Genomic DNA, 20,396 nt, shown 5'->3' with positions numbered 1-20,396 from the left:
ATCGTGATAGATATCGTTATCGCCTGAAATGAAAAAAACATATCGTGATATGAAAAAATCTCATATCGCCCAGCTCTAGTTCACACCAAAGCAAAATCCAAAAAATACAGTTTAAAACACAGAAAAGTTCTTTGTCAAGTTACAAAGTAAGTCATTGCTAGAGCCCCAACACTGTGCCACAGTCTTGTAGTCCAGATGGTGGCCCCTCCGTTTTCAAGTGAATATTGGGAAGGCTGTAATGTTAACAAACTGAAATATGGAGAAAACCACGAAATTACGGCTTTCTGCTCCCAAAATAAATGGAGGGGACTGAAGTGCTATATATACACACACTTCCCACTGCTGCAGCCATGCACAACAGACACTTTCTAGGCCACAACCAGTCGCGTTCACTGCGAAAAAATACTAGCTCTGCTACTAATTATAACCTCCAGTAGAAAGGTGTCGGTGCTGGGACTTGTAACCAAAAGCATGCTGAAAATATTCATCTGGCAACAGCTGGGCAAGTTAGGACGTGCTGCTGTTCAGAGCCGAGGGAAGGTACGCGTATGACCATCACCGAGGGATGAGCGGTGAGGATGAGGCAGGGCTGGGTGTTTCCCAAGCCATTATTACAGAGACTAACCAGGTTCATATTACAAATGATCAAAGTAAGCAGAGATTAATATGAGCTAATAATCCTTTAAATGTCTTGCAGAACAAACCAGACTTCTTGCATAATTCATAATTTATTTAGGCACAAAATCACTACACTAAATTAATTCAATTAACCTGAAAACCAATTATAGGATCTATCCAACAGTTAACCAGGCAAGGAAGCTCAGGTCTGATCCATTTAGGAATTCTCCATGAGCTCAAGCTCGGCACTGTAAGCTGTGAGAACAAACAGCGGCTGCACAATAGCCGTCAGACACTTAGATAACAGTTACAGGGCTAATGACCTCACTGATAAGGAGATTGAGTCAGGCTACATACAGCGGGGGCGGCCACTTGTTCTGACGAGGATGCGAGACAACCCCAGGTGATCGCCGGCACCGAATCTCTCAACATGCTGATAACCGCAGGCTGCACAGTGCCGGACGTAGCGTGGAGTACCACCAGGTACTGCTCCACCTCCACACACCTGCAGTGGGTGCGCACAGGCTGAGGGTCACGTTCCTGTCTCCCATCATCCTTTTACTGCTGGGTGGACTCATCAATGTGAGAGAAACAACCTGGGTTTCTAATGGAGAACGAGGCCACTGACAGAAGAAGCCGACTTTATTTGGAAAAGCAGAGGAAACACAGATAAAGCGGATGTTGCTGATACCGCCCATAGAAAGCTATTCAAGTCTATTGGAAACCATTAGACCTCGTCACACGTGAGGGACTTTCAAATCTATGAAATATTTGAAATTTTAAAACAAAGCAAAGCCTCCATCAAGGATCTGTGGTTACGGCCAGCTTACTGTCTGCTCAACACCCCAACCAAAGGGCAACTGTTCAGTTACTTAGAGTCTGTCTTTACAAAAGCCTATAAAAGTCTTTCTTCTTCTCATATAAACGTTTACAAGCATCAAGTCAGAAGAATGCTCGCTTCAAGTTAAATGGTTCGGAGAAATAGAACAGCCTGTTTCGCGAATGCCTAAGCCAAGGCCCAGCATTAAATAAATAAGGATTATTTTAAACCTGAAAAGATGAAAGTCCCAGAATCATACTCAAAATATGGAGTTGAAAAAACAATGTAAAAATAGTGTCAGTTTAATTGAACCAAATGGCCAACAATAAAGTTTTGTGATTTTACAGAGACTCTAATGTACTAATGAGTCCAAACGAACTTTTGTCCCAAGGAACTGCTGAGCTTGTGAGAACGGTTTGGATGGGGAGAGGATATGACTGCTGTAGGGATGAGGACAAAGTATTTAAACTGTCCAACAGTATCAGGAGGGAAAAACCTCACGGATTTCACAGTTGCTTGCTACAAACGCTACACACTCTTTCTAATAAAAGCCGAAGCTGAGAAATATTTGATATACATGACGTTTCCTTCTAATAAACATGTGTCTCCTTTAAAATCTGTCCAATCAATGAACAGGAAGGAAAAATGAGTGAAGCACCTAATTGGTCTTGTTTTAACTGCACGAGGGGAGAAAAAAATGGATTTGGGGTGATGCCCAATTGTTTTGTCTGTATGCTGACCTTCAGCAGAGGGAGGAAACGGTGTGAGGCAGCTGTCTATATATAGAGGTGAACAACAGAGACGACTCAGTGGAAAACAATTGAGATGACAATCAGTTCGACCGCAGGATTTCCACCAGAGGCTTCTCAGGAGAGGGACGGCGCAGGACGGCGTGGTGGGCTGTGGGCTCGTCAAACCACAAAGAATTCATTTTAATGTTTGGGGCAATTTTAAGACGTCTATTTACAGTCAGTCTCTCGGTTGTGTGCATTACAGGTCACAAACCCATTCTCACACACTTATCCACAAAACCACCAAATCACTGTGTGTGGAACAAACAGGCTTATGAGACACTGGGTAACCAGACTGCCCAGCATTGCACAGACGCTTTGTTTTATCATCGAGAATTCGCCCAGACAACGAATCAGCTGCACGCAAGCTCCACCGGCCTGAATGACCGCCATTCAGGTGGAAGATGGAGAATTGTGCTGACGAGCTGCTGACATTATTTGACTCATGCGTCTCCGAAGGCAGGAGGTCAGAACAACGAGTGCGAGAGACATAAATGCATAAAGCAGTGTAGATATTAAAGACAGGCCTAAAAATAGGCAGGTCACTGTCAAATTCGCCACCATGCTACAAGCCAAGGTCAACACTTGATCAGTGTCAGCAAGCAGCACGGAGGCACAAAGAACGACAACTACAACCGATACGAGCCAGCTCTGTGGGCTCCCCTAATCTATTTCAACTATTTCAATTTGTCCTCATTGCTCGTGCTCTCATCATCATCGCCTAATTTGTCACATTCCCCCCTCTCATTATCCAGTTACGAAGATTGAGCCGAAATACCACAAATTGCAAGACTGAATGCTTATGTGTCCCAGAGTGGTCTGACTAAGCACACACGACTGACAGCGTCCATCGTTTGGAAACGGGGGGGGGAAAGCCGATCGAGGAACTTTAACACATACCATCACGGACAAACGAGCTACAGTGAGATGTTCAGTGAATCCACTGAGTCATGTGTGGGTGGGAGTATTAATGTATGGGACAAGGAGCGGGTGAATAAGAGAAATTCAGCATTACTCGTAGCTCACTGAGTGCAGTGTGTTATCATGCCGATCAAACTACAGCACAATTAGCTCGATTACTGTTTTTGACCGTTATCCACCAGCTGCATTCCTTGGCTACAGTAGAGAAGATGCTGATGTGCGATATGATGCATATATGTGCAACATAATGCTTATTAATTTCCACTGTTTGGCTATGCGCCTCTATACTTTTATAAGTCTGTATAATTTTCTTTAACTCTCATTTCCAGCTCCAGTAGAGTCGAATCCTGGACTCTACTGGAGTAGTTTTGTATCCTGGCAGTTAAAAAGAATCCTTTATCTTATACTGGACCTTGGTGCAACCCCTCAGTAGGGCTGGGCCATATCATACCGTTCACGGTAATACCGGTACAATGTTAGCCAACGATAAGAAAATGAAATATTGCGATAGAATATGGGTAAAACGCGCATGCGCAGTGCCTTTGTTTTCATACGCACATGGCAAAAAATCACGGCGGCGACAGAGAATGAGAAGGGAGAAAGCGGATCGTTGAGTGACACAGATGAACCAGAACTGGTTTGTAAAAATGCTGCAGTGATGTGGAACTGGTTTGGCTTTTGTCCGTTAGATACACAACAAAGCACTATTTTTGGTAGAGCATGCCAGCGGGCCGTCGTTATTACCGTGTTTGTCAGAATAAGGTGCTCTTAAATCTGGGAGTAATCTGGGTCCTAAACTCCGCCCCTTCAGGTCCCAAAGTCAAACGAACACTGCGACATCACTGAGAGTTAAACTGTCTAAATTCTTTCATCTTTACTAAAGTGATCAGCGTTGCTGCTTTACCAGGTGTAACAATTAAGTTTAACATCCAGGCATCCATGAAAACAGAATTTATTACACTTAACGGAGTTAGAAGTTAGCAGGAAGTTAGCTCGCTAGTTTCCTAAGCATGATATACCATGTTCTGACTGAGAGGTTTCTGAAGCATTCAAGCGTACAGCTCTGCCAACACTTCCAACATGAATGAAGACAGGAAACTAAATAGCAGTGACGTTTGTAGGGTTACTGAAGTTGGGCTAGCTGGTATATAATGATGTGCTACGTGATCGCTAGCGACACAGCTATGTTAGCATAACATAAACACAGTGAAGCTGGAGGACGAACACTAACACTTTCCCACTAGATAAAAGTTAGCGTGAGGGTTCCTGATGGTCAGGAACAAATGCAATCGCATGGCAGGATGCTGTAAACGGACCAAACTTCAGTCAGGAGAACAACTGAGATAATCCATCCTAGGGGGCTGCTCAATTAATCGAATTTTAATCACGATTACGATCTGGGCTTTCAACGATCATTAAAAATGACTGAGCCGATTATTAGCCCCTCCCTCATTTATCCGCGACACCTTAAAGGCCGGTCCGTGAAAATATTGTCGGGCATAAACCGTCCGTGGCGCAAAAAAGGTTGGAGACCGCTGATTAAGAGGACCCGAGGGAAGCTCGGAAAGCTAAGCAGAAGTTATTTGGAGAGGAGAGTGACTGCCGTTGGTTGAAAAGAGTTTTAAAAAAAAAAAAAAAAAAAAAACTTCAGTGGTGTTGCACACTATTTTATATTATTTTTTTAAAGTCATTGTTAACCCTTTAAAGCCGGTCAGAGCAGCACGCTCCGATTTGTGTAACTATTTTTAAATCCCTGTAGAACCTGAACCGTGTAAGCTAGCAAAATAATTTGTTTTGCATATGAAACCGGAGGAGCTGTACTTACATCTGATGCCATCAGCTTGTCCTCGGTCACGGTTTCGTTCCGCATAAAGCTTTGCAAAAATTGCATAAAAAGCTCTTGCAGGAACAAAAACATAATACTCCAGAAACACGCTTTGCCGATCCTATCAGCTGTTCGTAACACTTCCCACAGTGAAATGATGCACCTGCTGTTTTCTTTGCAAATTTGCATCATAGGATTGTTTCATTTTTCCTGCAGTATATAAAAATTGCTGTATCTCCAAAATAAAACTATGAAGACACTCAAAATAAATTTCCTGTGGTGGGAAACTATTTTTTGCAACTTTATTGTATTTAAAGTTTTGAGGGATAAACCTCTTAAACTTCTCCAAGTAGAAATATATGTAAACAAAACAAAAGCGATTTTCAAATTTTTTTGTAGTTTATTGCACTTTTTTGCAATTTATGTAATTACTATGGACTTAATGCATACATATTATTAAAATATGGGCTATAACAGTTGTATTGATGTATAGCAACTTGAAATGCTCCCACAAATGGCTCCACAGCATGTAAAAAAATAAATAAAAATAATATAAGCTCTGGTGGACTTGGTTCTATAGTAGGTCTTAAAGGGTTAAATAAATATCGTCAAATAATCGTGATCTCAATTTCAGTGAAAATAATCGTGATTATCATTTTTGCCATAATCGAGCAGCCCTAATCCATCCACAATACAAGGTTAGTCATTAATATACTGCAACAACATGGGAATAGAGCAGCTGATAGAGAATTCAACATTAATGAATCAATGGTACAGAAGTGGAGGAAGCAAGAAGAATGAGTTTAATAAAGTTTGATTTATCTAACTGCTTTGTTTCGCTTAATGTGTCTTATAATCCCGTGCACCTTATGGTCCGAAAAATACATATTTGACTTTTTTATTTGGCACACTGCAGTTTAATGTTTTAAAGCACCTCTTTTTAACTTCAGTGAATATTATACATGGTTATGCTCAGGATATGTCAGCACATTTCTACTGGAAATGCCTTTTGGTTAAACTTTCAGCAAGGAATTTGCATATGCACTGTTAAATGTTTATATAACTTTAATGCACATAAAAAACAGCTGCCTGTTTAAGTGAAAATCAGTGGGTGGAGCCCTGCTCTACCCCTCAGTTCATCAAAGTTATTTTAATCCAGCTTTGTTCTGATTGGCCGCCCCTCCTAACCAGAACATTTGATGTCTTAGTAACATCATACAGAACAAAGAATTAAAAAACAAACAAACCTTTGAAACGCGCCTAAGGATCGCAGTAATTACCTGCACGTACACCAACTTCATTATCTGAAAATGTGGTCATATTTATTATAAGCATCCACCACTGTAATAGTACCTAATAGAAAAAATCCCTATTAAAATCAGTTACTTTGAAAACAGCAAGGAGTGGATAAAAATGTCGCTACATTTCTCAGCAACTGTGGGATTTCATAGCCTGGCTGTAAGCGGCTGCAGCACTGTTCTAACACTCTTGCTAATTTGGCCCCTGGTGTGTTCAGTCCTTATTTAGTCTGAGCAAATTCAGAGGGCAAATACCAATCCTCTCTCTTTGGCATGAAGTCCCCTTTTACAAATATGACAGCATGCAATAAAGGATCAAAGTGTGTGCTTTAGCAGGGATGCAGCTCGGCTCCGTCCTGTCAAGATGCTGAAGGTTGTCTACATTGTCAGTTTCTACACATGTGGTGCTTTATGCACTTCATGTTAAGGTAAAGTGTGCAAACATATCCTGAGAAAGAGAGGAGTATGAACAAATATGCACAGCGCGTAGCACTGCTGCCCTGCACAGACACAAGCAAAGCCAGCAGTCTCTGTCACCAGGCAAAGCTGGGATGCAGCAGTCTGGGGGGGAGGAAAGAGCAAACAGGGCGAGAAACAGGAGGTGAGGAAAAGAGGAGAGGATACTGAGGCAAAGGGAATATTGTGCTGTAAAAGTGTGGAGCACTGGACTGAATAAAGCAGTGAAAGAAAGTGAGAGCTGACAGAGAGAGGGGAGCAGAGCGAATGTGCGAGTGGTGCTGGTGGACAAAAAGCCAGACCTGGCTTCATCGAAACAGCTGCCGCTCTCCCCAACGTTGCACCTCAGCTCCAAATTCCACAGGCAGCCCGGCCGTGAGGGGCTGGGGCCTGAGTCAGCGCTTTTTACACAGAGCTGAGCCCTCTGCTCAAAGCAGCCGGGGGACAACAGAGTCCTGCAGCAGCCACGTTAGTCAAAGGTGCTGCACTCGAACCATCAACTGATTTCATTTGGTTTTTCATGAAATAACCAACGAAAAGCTTTTTAAACTCCAATTATTGCATCAAAATTACATTTTCAGCTACTAATGCTGTAGTACCATTACATAAAAGGTAAATAGCCTGTATTTGTGTAGCGCTTTACTTAGACCCCAAGGACCCCAAAGCACTTTACACTACATTCAGTCGTCCATCCATTCACACACGTAAAATTAAATAATGCTGCAAACGATGCATCAAAGTCAAAGGTACTGACAACAATAGTAAAAATTGGGGCTTGACGATATTTAAAATGATCAAGCTAACCCCTGACAGTGTTTACATCACAAGTCAGAGACAGCCTCCACATTATCCACGCAGCGGGGGGTTCCACGACATCGACTGGTGGCCATATCAAGAGCCACGCCGGGTTGTAACACAGCAGCAGAGCAAAATAAAAACTACACTAGCAATACCTCAGGGACGACTGAAAACTAGTCCGCAGCGTCACCGAAACACAACTTGTGACGTGCAGTGGCGGGACTCTCGTCATGGCACTGATTGCCTAATTGTTCCTCCTGCCACAGCTGGTGCAATAACCAATAAATAACATCCCAATAACTGAAGAAAAAAAAACATATCACATGCCTGAGTTTGGATGCCCATCTGGTTGGAATGAATTCTTACTGGGACGCGACAAATGCCGATGTTACGTTACATCCAAACTACGAGATAATAGGAAATATAAATTAGGAACACGTTCCCATTAGCAGAGCCAATGTCAAATAAACTCTTAAGAAGAAAGAATCGTTTCCCTGCTGGCAGCTAGTTCAAGCCTGGACAAGCAGAGGCTCTTGGCATCTGCCTGTACCAGGATGAGATTTTAGGCCAAATCGTCTGGCTCCTCGTCTGGATGTCAGAGAAAGATTCTGTACGAGGAGGAAAAAACAAAGGTCCAGGGAAGATCATACGCTGCAATTTTCTCCCATGTTTGTGAACTAGTAAGCAGTGACAAGGCAGCTGAGGTTAAACTAAGAGGTGTTTCTATGGTGTATTGATAGTCATGTGCTTTTGTGCTGAGGTGTTTTTTCTGTTATCAAACTGTTCTCCCACCAGGAGCTCAGTCTGAGTGGAGTTTTTTTTCTCCTCCTCTTACCTCATGTTATGCATTTTCGTTGTTTTTCCTGTCAACCTACCTTCTGACATGTCTCCCCAATGTGATGTTTGTGTAAAGTTGGTCAGAAGGTTCCTTTGTGAGTGCGCATGCGCCATTAGCGTGCTGCCTGCTGTAACCCCTAATTTCCCTCGGGATGAATAAAGTATTCTGATTCTGATTTTGACCTGAGGTCTGAGGCAGTGGAGGGTCAAGCTGCTGGCACATCAGCCAGCTGACAGGAACATGTGGGTTTAAAAGAACAACAACGAAGAACGATGATTTTAGGCTACTTGCACCTCAGAGTTGAACTTTTCCCTCTTTGAGAATCCGACCATGCTAAATACGTATACAGGAGAACACCAACACCTTCCTTAAATATTACATAAATCATACAACACAGTGTACAGTTTGAGCTGGACTGAGCAGAAAATGCATTGAGGCCAAACTGTGGCTATTGTGCATCGACTTTATGGTGGTTAAAGGTGACGTTTTCTCCAGAAGGTTTCACATCAAAGGTCTATCACAGCACAGAAGAACAGCAGTGTCGTTCGAGTGCACTGAACAACATCCACAGTTAATGTAAGACATGAAGAGACTTTCAAAATCCTTCACATAAACACTCCGTGTGGTTTTAATGAACTAGTCTTTGAAATGCGCCTCTCTAAGACCTTTTTTCCAATATCACTGCAAAATGGTTTTGTTTCCTCAGTAAGGCCGGTGACACAATTCCAGTTCAGTGAGTGAGTATGGGAAAAGACAAAACTATGCAAGCGAGCGCCTTCGCCAGCTGGCGATGGGACCGTCTCAGCTGAATGGGCTGAAAGGGGGCGAGCAGTTTTCCCCAAATTCATCCTTTGACGACATTTCAATAAAAAAAACAAAGAAAAAGGGGAACACACTGTTGGTCAGTGTGTGGCGTTGATGAGTGTGACTGCTGTCCGCTCGGTAAGTCTCGCTGTTGCTGACTAATTGCTCCTCTGAGATTAAGAGTCATTACAGGAGGAGACCAACTTGTTCCCCTCAGCATGCACAGAATAACAATAAAGCATCGAGTCACACTGAAGTCTCAACAAACTCCTCTCAGCTTCAAACTGGCAGCAATTACTTAAGTAAAAGCCCTGAATGAGGTTATCTGAGCACTATGTACCAAGTATAAGACGCGATTCCTAAAAAGATGGAAATGATGACTTATTTTGTGCTAATGCAAGAAAGGCTGCACTCCAGGTCCAGCAGGAAAAGAAACATGATGAGCCAAAAGCCGAACAGCTTCATTTTCATTTAGTCTGCAAACACTGGCTGCAGTGATGGACAGACAGCTGAATGGGGAGGTCAGCCAAAGCCAACTAGCAGCCACTGTGAGGGGAGGAACAGAAGAAAGGAAAAGATGTGAAAATGAGGAGAAATGAAGGTGGAGAAAAGTGGAAAAAGGAGAGAGAAGGGCAGGGGGGGAGCATGTGCAGTCAGACCCCGGGGATCCTGAGAGGCGGGCTGATAAGCTCCATGCCCGTCCTCTGGGAAGCCTTCCCCTGCCACTCTCTGATGACACAACTACCAACAGGCATTTCTCTGCCTACAACGCTCCCAACAGATTAACCAAGTGTTTCAAAGGCCAACTGTGAATATGCTGAAAATGTACAATTTCACATGTGTTACCCTGGTGAATTCCCCCAGAGTGGACTCCAAATGAAAACAAAAGCCAGCTTTGCTATCACAGGTAAGGTGAATCTCCCCATTAATGAAACGGATAAAGTTAAAGCAAGACATCAGTTAGCAATGAAATGTAAATGTTACGGAGCTCCTCTGATGACATGGTCCAAAATACTATTTCGAGGGCACGAAATGCTAATTTGTGGGCACGAAACACTTGACCGATAACCGTGATCCTTCCCAGGCCCTTGCAGTTGGTTGACAATAAAATCTATCCCGGCGTCCAGGTCGTGCTTACGTCTGTAAGCTGGGCTCGCAGTATCCTGTTTAAATGCCTCTCCGTAATAATGGTTCCTTGCATTGCAGATTTTTCAAAATGCATTTGTAGCTCATCCCCAGCCTAAAATAAAACCCAATCATACCGTCTCTGTCCACGGTGTGTAGGTTTAGCCTACTCTCATGCTTATGTCTCTACACAGCAGTCCAGGAATTGTATCAATATGATGTGTGCACGTTATCTATTTCGTTGCCACGTTATACCCAATTCGTGCCCTCAAACTAGCATTTCGTGGCCACAAATAAGTATTTCGAGGGCACGAAATAGTATTTTGTGGCTGCAATTTATTTATTTTTTTGGACCATGTCATCAGAGGGGCTCTGTAAAATGTAGAACTTCCACTCGCCAAAAATGGCAGAAATGACATCACTATGACATGATGACGATTTAACATTTTGTTAGCTTTGCTTAATCTAACCAAAGTCAGGAACAATATTCAGTAGACAGAACAGGAATCTTGGACCTCCTGTGCATACAACAGACCCGGCTGACGTTAAGCTAACTGGTTGGAGGAGGTGCTTTCGAGTTACCCAAGAATGATCTGAAAATGTAACTTTCAGCAGCAGAGCAAATTTAGCTGCGTATACAAAGCTGCCATGTTTCAGGCGCAAGGGAATTCTGTTTTTGAACTGCTCCACATTTAATTCAGACGAGGAGTAAATTAAACGTGGAGAACAAGGATACGTGGTCTAAGAACAGGTAAGCGGTTTCCCCTTTGGGTCCAAAAACTAAGCTGCAGACAGCAGGACAGGGCAGGCCTCTCCATCATCTGTCCTTTCCAGACACGTGCTGGCATTTGTGATCACGTGAAAAAGTGACAGAAACACTAAGAGCTGATGAGAGCGAGCAAACAGGCATGTCGCTGTGAAAAAGGAATTCAGCAGAAAGGAAATAAACAGCGTGACCTTGCTGCGTCCAAAACACCAAAACGAGCCACAGAGCACACAATGACACAATGCGATACAGATGTCCCCGCTTCCTCGTATGACATCATGTACCCGCTGGGTCCGGAGCACCTCACCGAGCGGTTGTGGTTCCTTCCTGTTCACTGTGCCCGCCAAAGCCACCGGGCAGCCAGACAGGAAACGACAGAACAGCTGCTGATCGAGGCCAAACACGATTTTAATATCTGACACAAACACTGACATTTGATACAGATTAGGGAACTTGAGTTATAAAATGCATTTTCTCCACATCACTCCTGTTTGAGGGTCAAATATTTTCTCACCCAATTACAATTTATCTCAAATTCTTCTTCAGCAACCTTTTCTGTTACTTCGTTTATTGATTCTTCATAATGTCAAAGACCCAAACCCAGATCGTCTGCACACAATAAATCACTGCTCTGTCTTTACGATCCACCACGCAGGTGATGGATCGTAAAGTAAAATAAAAACGTACATTTCCTGTGCGTGAATAAGGCCAGCTACTGCAGCACAGCTGGAACAGCAGCTTGCAATAGCTTAGTTTATGTTGCTCTGTAGAAACCTCCAGGCCTAAAAATGAAGTGCTGAAAACTGCAATCCCTCAATTGGCCACCAGAGGCAGTCTCCACAACCGTAGTTTCCCGTGTTAAAACGACACCTCTTAGCCCAAATACCCATTTTGCACACAAACTAGTTTCAGTCTCAAAAGCTAATTTCCTGCTTCATGAAAACTGTACAGAGGATGATTCTCTTTATTGCATCACTGTGGTCTCTCATTTTGAATGCTGCTAATCCAAGTCACCGAACTAGCTTTGCCAACCAAGTTCATCCTAATGGACAGTGATTACTTTCCAAAGTACTTCTACCAGCTCTGCACGGGTCTGTGAGGGGGCGTGAGGACTGTACTGTTACTTATCATTTAATAAACAAACTGTGACTCAAGTAAATGAAGCCTCAGTTAACAAAATGTAGGGCAGAACAAATCCTGGCCTTGTTTATACCTTAGTAATAAGCTGATAACTCAGCACTCCCTCCTCTTATCTATATATGGTCACTCCTGACTGAGGGGAAAAACCCCAGGATGAGTTGGCCTTTATGCGCGACTCCAACTCGACGCTGATCTTTAATGCAGAGGTTGCAGTCTGAGCATGTTTGGTCCCAACCTGCAGCGGTGGAAGGGACCGAGTGTATAAACGCAGAGGCTTAGAAAGTGTTGTGAACATGGTTGTTTTTGGTGTGGTGGACACAACTTTAAACTATGTGATCCAAAAATTCTTCTTTGGAAGCAGCGTGATTTAAGTGGCGGCTCTTTCTTTAACAGCGGAAAAACAGGGAAGAACTCAGGTCTGTGCACTATGAGATAGCCTAGTTAGGCAAAAAAAACCCACAATAATAAGAGTGTGTGTGTGTGTGTGTGTGTGTGTGTACACGCCTCCACTGCGAGCAGTGTGTGTTACACGCTGCCAAAGCCTTGCAGGGTGGAGCACACATCAGCTGCAGCTGAACAGCTGGCCACTGCAGGCTAACATCGAGTCTGGACTGAGAAAAGGTAGCCTCCACAGTGTTTGCCAACTGTGGCCTGGCAATGCCACCCACTCTCATTCAGCTGCCAGCCAAACCGGGGAGTGAGACTGGTGCTAAACACAAAGGAGGCGACGATGGGAGAAAAAGATCGAGCGCGCGGTGAGATTGGAAAGATCACCATCATGGGTGGGTTGGCGCCTGCCTACGTAAGCCACGGATCAATGTGAAACTAAACTGATCCGTTATTCATCTCCTGCTTGCTCCATGAAAAAGACCGTAGGTGTAGCTCAGCTGCTGAGAAAGAAGAGGAGGAGCGTTTTCTTCAAGTTAACTCTTAATCAGCTTAATCAGAAATATTTCAGCGTAATTAATTTAAAATAAGTGTGGGTGAAGAGTTGCTGGCTCAGACCGAGTTTCAGCTTCAAGTGAATAAACACACGCGCAGGCCTGAGCTGCTAGACCCAGGAAATGCTGCAATATGCAGCGTGCTTTCCCGTGTTCCCGGTGGCTGCAGGTCATGTTGGGGTCTCCATTTCAGTTGGAATGAGGTCACCCAACAAGACGAAAAGCAAACCCATTCCACGTGTTTGTCCTCTTCTTCGCTTCATAAACATCGTTGGGAAGAAAGGGGAACACTGCTGCACCTTTGTCACGGCTGTGCTGCATTAGCAAAAAGGCGCGCAGGCGCTGCAGCGTGGCTACAAAGGGCAGCTGCGAAGGTGCAGCCTCTGTGTGCCGCACAAAGGCCGAGTGCTCACAGGCTGAGGGGGTCTTAGGTTTCACTGGGCCCATCTTGAACCATTTTTCTGCATGTAGGATTAAACCGTGTTTTGAGTACGTGTTAACACCATCTTTCTGTTCCAGTCTGTTTCCTATAGAGACTCCTGTTGGTCACGTGCACTTTGGCTCCTCTGCTGAAGTACAAATAAGGAGCTATAACAGCACTGTGTCACTACTCTGGTTAGCATTTAGCTAATAAGTGTCCAAATCCTGAGAACCGCACTACATGTGCAGCAGGTGTGCTTTTTTCCTTTGACCCTGTGGCTGGGTTTTCTGCCAAGAAGAAGAAAAACATGGGAGTGGTGGCGCTCACAAAACTTTTGAGGACAAGACGAGACTTGACCTCAGTGCTACTATACTTTTTGTGTGCAGCTATGCCACAGAGGTGTGGTCTGCTGCCGTGGACGCGCGTTATCACAGGGCTAAAACCTTACACGCAGATTCCTTCCACCGAGAGGGAAGAACTATTGTCTGGACTGGCTCACTGTTACGCCGCTGTTTTTAACTACAAAAGCTGAACTGAATCACTTTCACTGGTCCATCTTGTCCATAATAAAAGACCATCTGGGAGGCAGTTTATAATGGTTTCTTCTTGGCCCTGAGCTCTTCACTGAATAACTCTTAAAAATATAAATATAGTTAAAGACTGAAAGGTGTCATTCATTGATGTGGTCACGCAGCAGCCCTTTGGATTTCATAAGGATGAGCTGATTCAACACCAACACAGTTCAAATATGGCAAATCATGTAGATGCAGCAATGATCTAGCCGACTGTTATTATTCCCGTACCACCACTCGGATAAAACACCTCCAGTTCAGCTAGTCTGGCACGCTTCAAGCCCCAGTTTGAACGGTTACGGGCTGTGAGGAAATCATAATTGACACAAAAACCACCAACGTGCTGACCAGACCAAGTCTTATTGTGGGAAACACTGAAACCTGAGCTGCTGAAATGTTGAGTGAAATTAACCAGCAGCAGCTGTGAAGTACATATGAAATATGACACAAATGTAAGAAACGTGATTATTTGCTGTCCTAGTGCGTCCAGCAGCAGGGTGTTTCTTCTGGTTCAGAAAAGCCTTTGGGCAGTAACACTGCAAATAAGCTGAACCTGTCAGTGCTGCAAATCTGTTACTTCTGATCATCTCAGACACAAAATGTCCAAACTAACATTTTAACCCCAAATTCACAAAAATAGTTACAGAAATTATTTTGTTACAGCGCTCGACGCCTTCGGCTCTGGACAGCACACGATTGGGGAAATGTTAGTTATTCTATGCAGGAAAAGAATCCCTGAGTATCGCGCTACATGTTTAATTGTTTATATATCAGAGCTGCAGATGAGCACGACAGGCAGATAAGGGACACATCCTGGACATCTGTCTGGACAGGATTTCCCTAGCCGTTTACCACTGGGGCAAACTGGTTTGACCAAAGTCCACAATGTCTTCTGCAGTCACACACTGGCATATTTACAGTGCTCGTCAGTCGTTTACATACAAGTCATCATACCGCGAATAGTGTCGGATCTCATCTGATCCACGCAGGCTCAAATATAAGAGCCTGGGAACCACCGAGGCTCACCCGGGCCACGAACTGGAAACCGTCCACAGTGAAGCAAGTTTCACATCAGCGTGGACTGACAGGGCGCCAACCAAGAAAGACGCCTCGGCTCCAAACTCAACACCTTCAAGCTCAACTGAAATTTTCAGCTCAGATGTCTTCTGGAAAAAAAGAAAACGTTTTATAGACGAGAGAGATGCTTGGACAACCACGTGTGAGGCCGCTGTCCCTTGCACTATGGTAATAGCCTTTATTCTGCTACACTGCATAAAGTGGATGGAATCCAAATTTTTCAACTTCAACTCAACTGCTAGACACTGTAATCTGGACAAAGCTGGGTGTCCCAACAGGACGGCGATTCCAAATAAACAGCAAAACGAGTTTTGAAATGGTCAGCGCACGCTACCATTAAGCTTCTGGACTGGCCTTGCCAAGCCCTCGGTCTCACGCAAACTGAAAATTTGAAGACTACGCTTAAAAGCCAAGTCCATGCTAGGAAATCAACTTGTTTAAATTAAGCAATCCAGCAAGAATTGTGCCAGAAGATTGTTCACAAGTCCAAATAATTCTTATTTATATACTTAGCCTGGTGCACAACCGACCAGTGTCTGAAACCAGCCATTTTATCTGCTTTTTCCATCCCTTTAGTCCAGCGGTCTCCAACCTTTTTTGCGCCACGGACCGGTTTATGCCCGACAATATTTTCACGGACCGGCCTTTAAGGTGTCGCGCATAAATACAACAAAATAAAGCTAGTACCGGTACCGAAAAAAAACAAGATTTATTCATAACACAAGTGAAAAGACCCAGGGAAACAGAGTTAACGATAAAAACGATAACAAAATAACGCTGAAAACGATAAAAACCCTGAAAACCACACATTTCACACCTGAGCCTCAACTCTCGCGGCCCGGTACCAAACGACTCACGGACCGGTACCGGTACGAGGCCCGGGTCCGCTGCTTTAGCTGATTGGATGCCACTTGCAAACAGAAGGATGGAACTGCACGTGGGTAGATATTCTCTGCCAACGACAGCGCTGCATGACAGAACCATGTAAGGTCATATCTTCTCTGAGTGACATCCTTCAGAGCCCAGAGTAGAACAACTGCCGGGTCCACCGTGGTAACTGTACGTGTGCGGCAGAGGATGAGAACAATCTTAAGAGCTACCTTTGAATGGATTTTGTTGAAAGGCCCTTTTTAATTAGAACTTTACAATTAAGGCACATTTCTATTCTGGAAAGGACACCGTAGCTTTGTTTGAGCAGCCATTTCAACTTACATTATTAAAATGCATAAATTTGGAGGATTCAATATCAGTGCCTTTGGAGTGGTAAATAACAAGCAGCAACACGGGACCTCCAGGCAATTATGACAGCTTGAATCTGCATGTTGTGTCTGCTAGAGCTCAGTTTCTAGTGACAACACAGGGAAATGTCACGATGAGGTCACCACTTGGCACTCAGGCGCCTCTCCTTAAAGGCTTGGGCTCACTGGCATTGTTGCAAAGCCAACTTGATGCAGCACATCAGCTGAGAACTAGCAAAGGGGGGCAACAACTGATTGTCCTAAAGGAAACATGTTTCAGCAGAGGCACAAAAGTACCTCGTCATCCTCATGCAGACTCCCCCAAAAAACATGAACAATGGCCAAATCCAGCCACTTCCAGCCTGCACAACTGCGTTTTTAGCACAGAATAGGTTGGCCAGATGGTGGCTGGTGGGGTAGATGAACTTAGCAGCCACAGGCAAAAGATTTAACACGTGTTTAACTGCCATCCTGTCTGTCTGTGACACAGTCACTCACTGACGGGCCAAACGGCTAGTCTGTCTGTAGAGGGGTTTTTTGTATTTTTAGAAACATAGACAAAAAGATTCCTGCAGATATGACACACAAGCGCTTTCCTTCTAATATGTCGCCTCATTGCCTTTTGTTTTAATCCACATTTCTGCTGTGAGGTCAATGATTTGCTCCTGCACTGCCACCCTTCTCTCAGGGCTGTAAAAGACAGCGCAGTCCAGGCAGCCAGGCATGCTCCGGCAGCTAGCTGGGCCTCTGCCCTACATAACAAAAAAAGGTGAGTCGCTCACATTCCTGCTTCATGCACAAACCAAACCCCAATGTCACACACACACACACCTTCTCTTGTTGGTGTGTGTGGTCTTCCTGCTGTTCTCCCTTTCTCTAACCTTAGGGAGTCTTAAAGTTACAAAACAGCCAGAAAAAGGCAGAACCCCCCCCCCCCCTCCCCCCCTCTGTAGAAACTAATCAAAGCATGGGCGTGTGCAAGTGATTTCTGTCTGATGGGACAACTCTACCCTTCACGTGCATACAAACCCAAGCAAACTGACATGCAAAGTAGCCGTGATGACAGGAAAGCCATCTACTTCACATTAAGTGCATTCCCACTGGAATACATGGCGGCCTGCAGGGGAGAGAACATCTTTATTGGACCCGTCCCGGAAGCATTTCAAATCCGAACAGGCCTGCTCACCAGCCGATACATCCTCTTTTATCATTGTCAGCTTGGTATTTTACAGCATCTCTGTTTTTGGTAATAAACTGGCACCTTCTGTTTTAATGTCTAACCCTCCAACATGCTTTTGTTTTTTTCCAAAACACATAAAACATTTAACTACAGGAGAGTAGAGTGGCCTTGCTTGGCCCCTTCTCTCTTTAGTTTTTAGTGCGAGCCAGTGTGTTAAGAGGAGGCCAAAGTGAGCCCTGCTGCTTCTATAAAAGGAATGTGATGGGAGAAAGGGAGGGCCACTGCGCCAACAGTATTATTAGCTTGATCATCTTACCAAAGAAAGAAAGGGAAAATGGAGTAAATAAGAAGAATACATACCCCATTCCAAAAACTCCAGGACGTTTTTCTCCCTTCTGAGGGGGGAGTTGTTGCACTCATCATAGAGGCACACCAGGATATCCAGCAGCGTCTCCACACTCAGGCACTGGCCATTAGACTGAGGCGGCCCGTCCAGGATCAGCTTCTCCAGCTTCTTCAAACGCACCTCTCCCGACATGTTCTATTCCTTACTGTTGGCCTTTTGAAGCAATGGTGATGGATGGGGTTGGACGAGCAAACACCTCCTCGGCCTGGAAGTCAGCGCAGAGGGGGGCCTTGAAAAGTTCTCGCCACTGCACGTCTCGAAAAATAATCAAACTTTTGCGCGTTGAGGCCAAGCCGGTGCTAAATAAGCGATAAAATGCGCCTAATCATGACCTTCCTCTCGAGAGCCAGTATCTTGAAGCTGGGTGAGACGTGCAGCACTTCCCCATTTTTTAATACCTATCCCCCCAACCCCTCAAAGGGTGCATAAGAAAAGAAGTAAGCCTGTAACAGACCCTGGCTGCTCCGGGCCGGCTGATTTTGTTGGAATCGCAGCGTTAGCAGGCAGTTTTCTGCTCTCCTCTGGCGTTAAGAGAATATATATATATTTAAAATAACCTAGTCGAAGCCGTTCAGAACCTCTCCCTGAGTTGAGACAGATATTTGGGATTCTCCATTCTTGCAGCAATCCAAAAAATGCAAACCAGATCTGCAATGCTACAAAGCCCCAGCGCCCCTCCTCTGCTCCAGGAATGGAAGGGCGACAGCAGCTTAGCAGCCTGCTAGGTTAGCTGTTCAGCTAACCAGGGAGCTAACGTTAACGCTACTTTTCTCCGTTCCTTGATGCCACAACTTCCCCCTTTTCCCGGGAGTTGACATGTAACACGCAGCGTTAACACGTCTCAACCAAATGCCGTCTGTCTCTGACAATGTGTATATATATATATATATATTTTTTTTTTTTTTATCTAACTGCAAAATATCCCCTTGTTTTCACAACTCACTGCTGGGAGATATGTTCTTTAAATCCCAATCTTCGTCAACGTCTCTTTAGTTTCTTCACAGTTCAAACGCGATGGTTAGCCAAGAGTTCCAACCAGCCTGTAAGTTAGCCGTCAAAGGAGAAAAATGCGGCTCCTTTTTTTCTCTTATGAAGGTTGCAGAAAAGCTCGTTTCACGTCAGGGGGAAGCTGTATTCTCTAGCCTCGCTTATTCCAAATACGGGACACTGCCTAAATTCCCCCCCGTCCTTCCCTTTGCACCGCCGGTCGTTCGCTGCTTTGCCGTCTTTCCCCAGTCAGCTACCAGCGGCTCGATGCCAGAGGCTTTAAACTGAAAAGATAACCCACTATACACTGCTCTGGTGCGCTGCAGCACCGCGCTGCATTGTGGGAAAAGTGGCTCTGCTGGAAATTATGAATGGCTTACAAATAGCTCTCGTCAGAAACGTAATTATGAGTTATTGATAAATACGTACCTTCTTTTTTAACCATAGAAGATCCTTCTAGAAGTAAGTCTCTCCAGTATGCGACCAATCATCCGGACTAATGTTTCTGGGCTGTTATTTGGGGAATTATTTTTGAAATTTTATTAAATTACTTTAAGTAAAAAGTAAAATTATTAATTATCACGTTTTTAGTTAGGTTGTTGTTTTTTTCTTTGGACGTTATACTTCTACCACCGTGTTTGCTGTTGTGGATATCTCGCGGATATTTCAGTCTCGTCTTACCAGTTTGATTTGAACACGGTGTCTCTGAACACGTTTCGACGCTGTCCAAAAAAAAGGTTATCAGTCTGTGATGTTAGGTAACGCGTTTACAGTTTCCAACTTCCACGCATGCTCGTTAATCCGCCATGTTTCCCGTGTCTCGAGACGTCCTCTATAGCTCGCGGCCTATCTACCACTGTTCTAACGTCTCTGGTCGCTGCTGCAGGCAAAATCCCAGATCATCATCATGGCGCCCGTCACAGCATCTGCTGTGCGAATGGGAGAGGCGGGGGGTGTTGATGGGAGGGGGTGTTGTCAATATTGTGAATGGGAACTGCGGGCTGTGTGCTGGTGGCGTCTTTTTCTTCACGCGGGAGTAACAATGACTGCTGTCCCTGTAACCGACCGCAAACACAGCACTTAAACGAGATACAGTCCAGCCTGCGTCAGTGCAACTGTGTCGAGTCCAGCTAGCTGTGACAGTGAGCCACCTCACACAGCCACATGCATCAAATATGACAGTCAGATTCCCCACAAACCATTATGCAATCTACCAAATGTGTCTCGCTTTTGCATTCACAGTCACACCTTAAATGTCTGACACAAAAAGGGTCTGTGTGGCACGCTCTCGCTCCCTATTTGCATAGAAACAGTGCATGGGGTTTCATGTAGTTCAGAGTCTGAACTGATCATTCCTTGTTTGGAAATGATCCC

General features: G+C 44.5%; 1 protein-coding gene across 8 annotated transcripts in view; it reads right to left on the bottom strand.

Annotated features, from left to right (window-relative positions):
* cdc42bpab (CDC42 binding protein kinase alpha (DMPK-like) b) overlaps nt 1–19,522 on the bottom strand; it is a 71,911-nt gene extending 52,389 nt beyond the window's left edge. For 7 of the 8 annotated variants that reach the window (XM_085246940.1, XM_085246936.1, XM_085246938.1 and 4 more), the window contains exon 1: nt 17,990–19,315. In XM_085246940.1, coding sequence (XP_085103066.1) covers nt 17,990–18,167 — 178 coding nt within the window. In that variant the 5' untranslated portion in view covers nt 18,168–19,315. Of the gene's footprint in view, nt 1–17,989; nt 19,316–19,451 lie in introns of those variants that run through there. The other variant, XM_085246935.1, reaches the window with a different exon arrangement.
* Nucleotides 19,523–20,396: the final 874 nt, after the last annotated feature.

Source organism: Mchenga conophoros, linkage group LG15, assembly GCF_057382185.1.
Source record: "Mchenga conophoros isolate Kocher_MC1m ecotype Shallow Benthic linkage group LG15, M_conophoros_male_GT1.1, whole genome shotgun sequence".
Lineage (NCBI taxonomy): Eukaryota > Metazoa > Chordata > Actinopteri > Cichliformes > Cichlidae > Mchenga > Mchenga conophoros.
The sequence above is the reverse complement of the archived record's forward strand: the minus strand, read 5'-3'. Positions and strand labels throughout refer to the sequence as shown.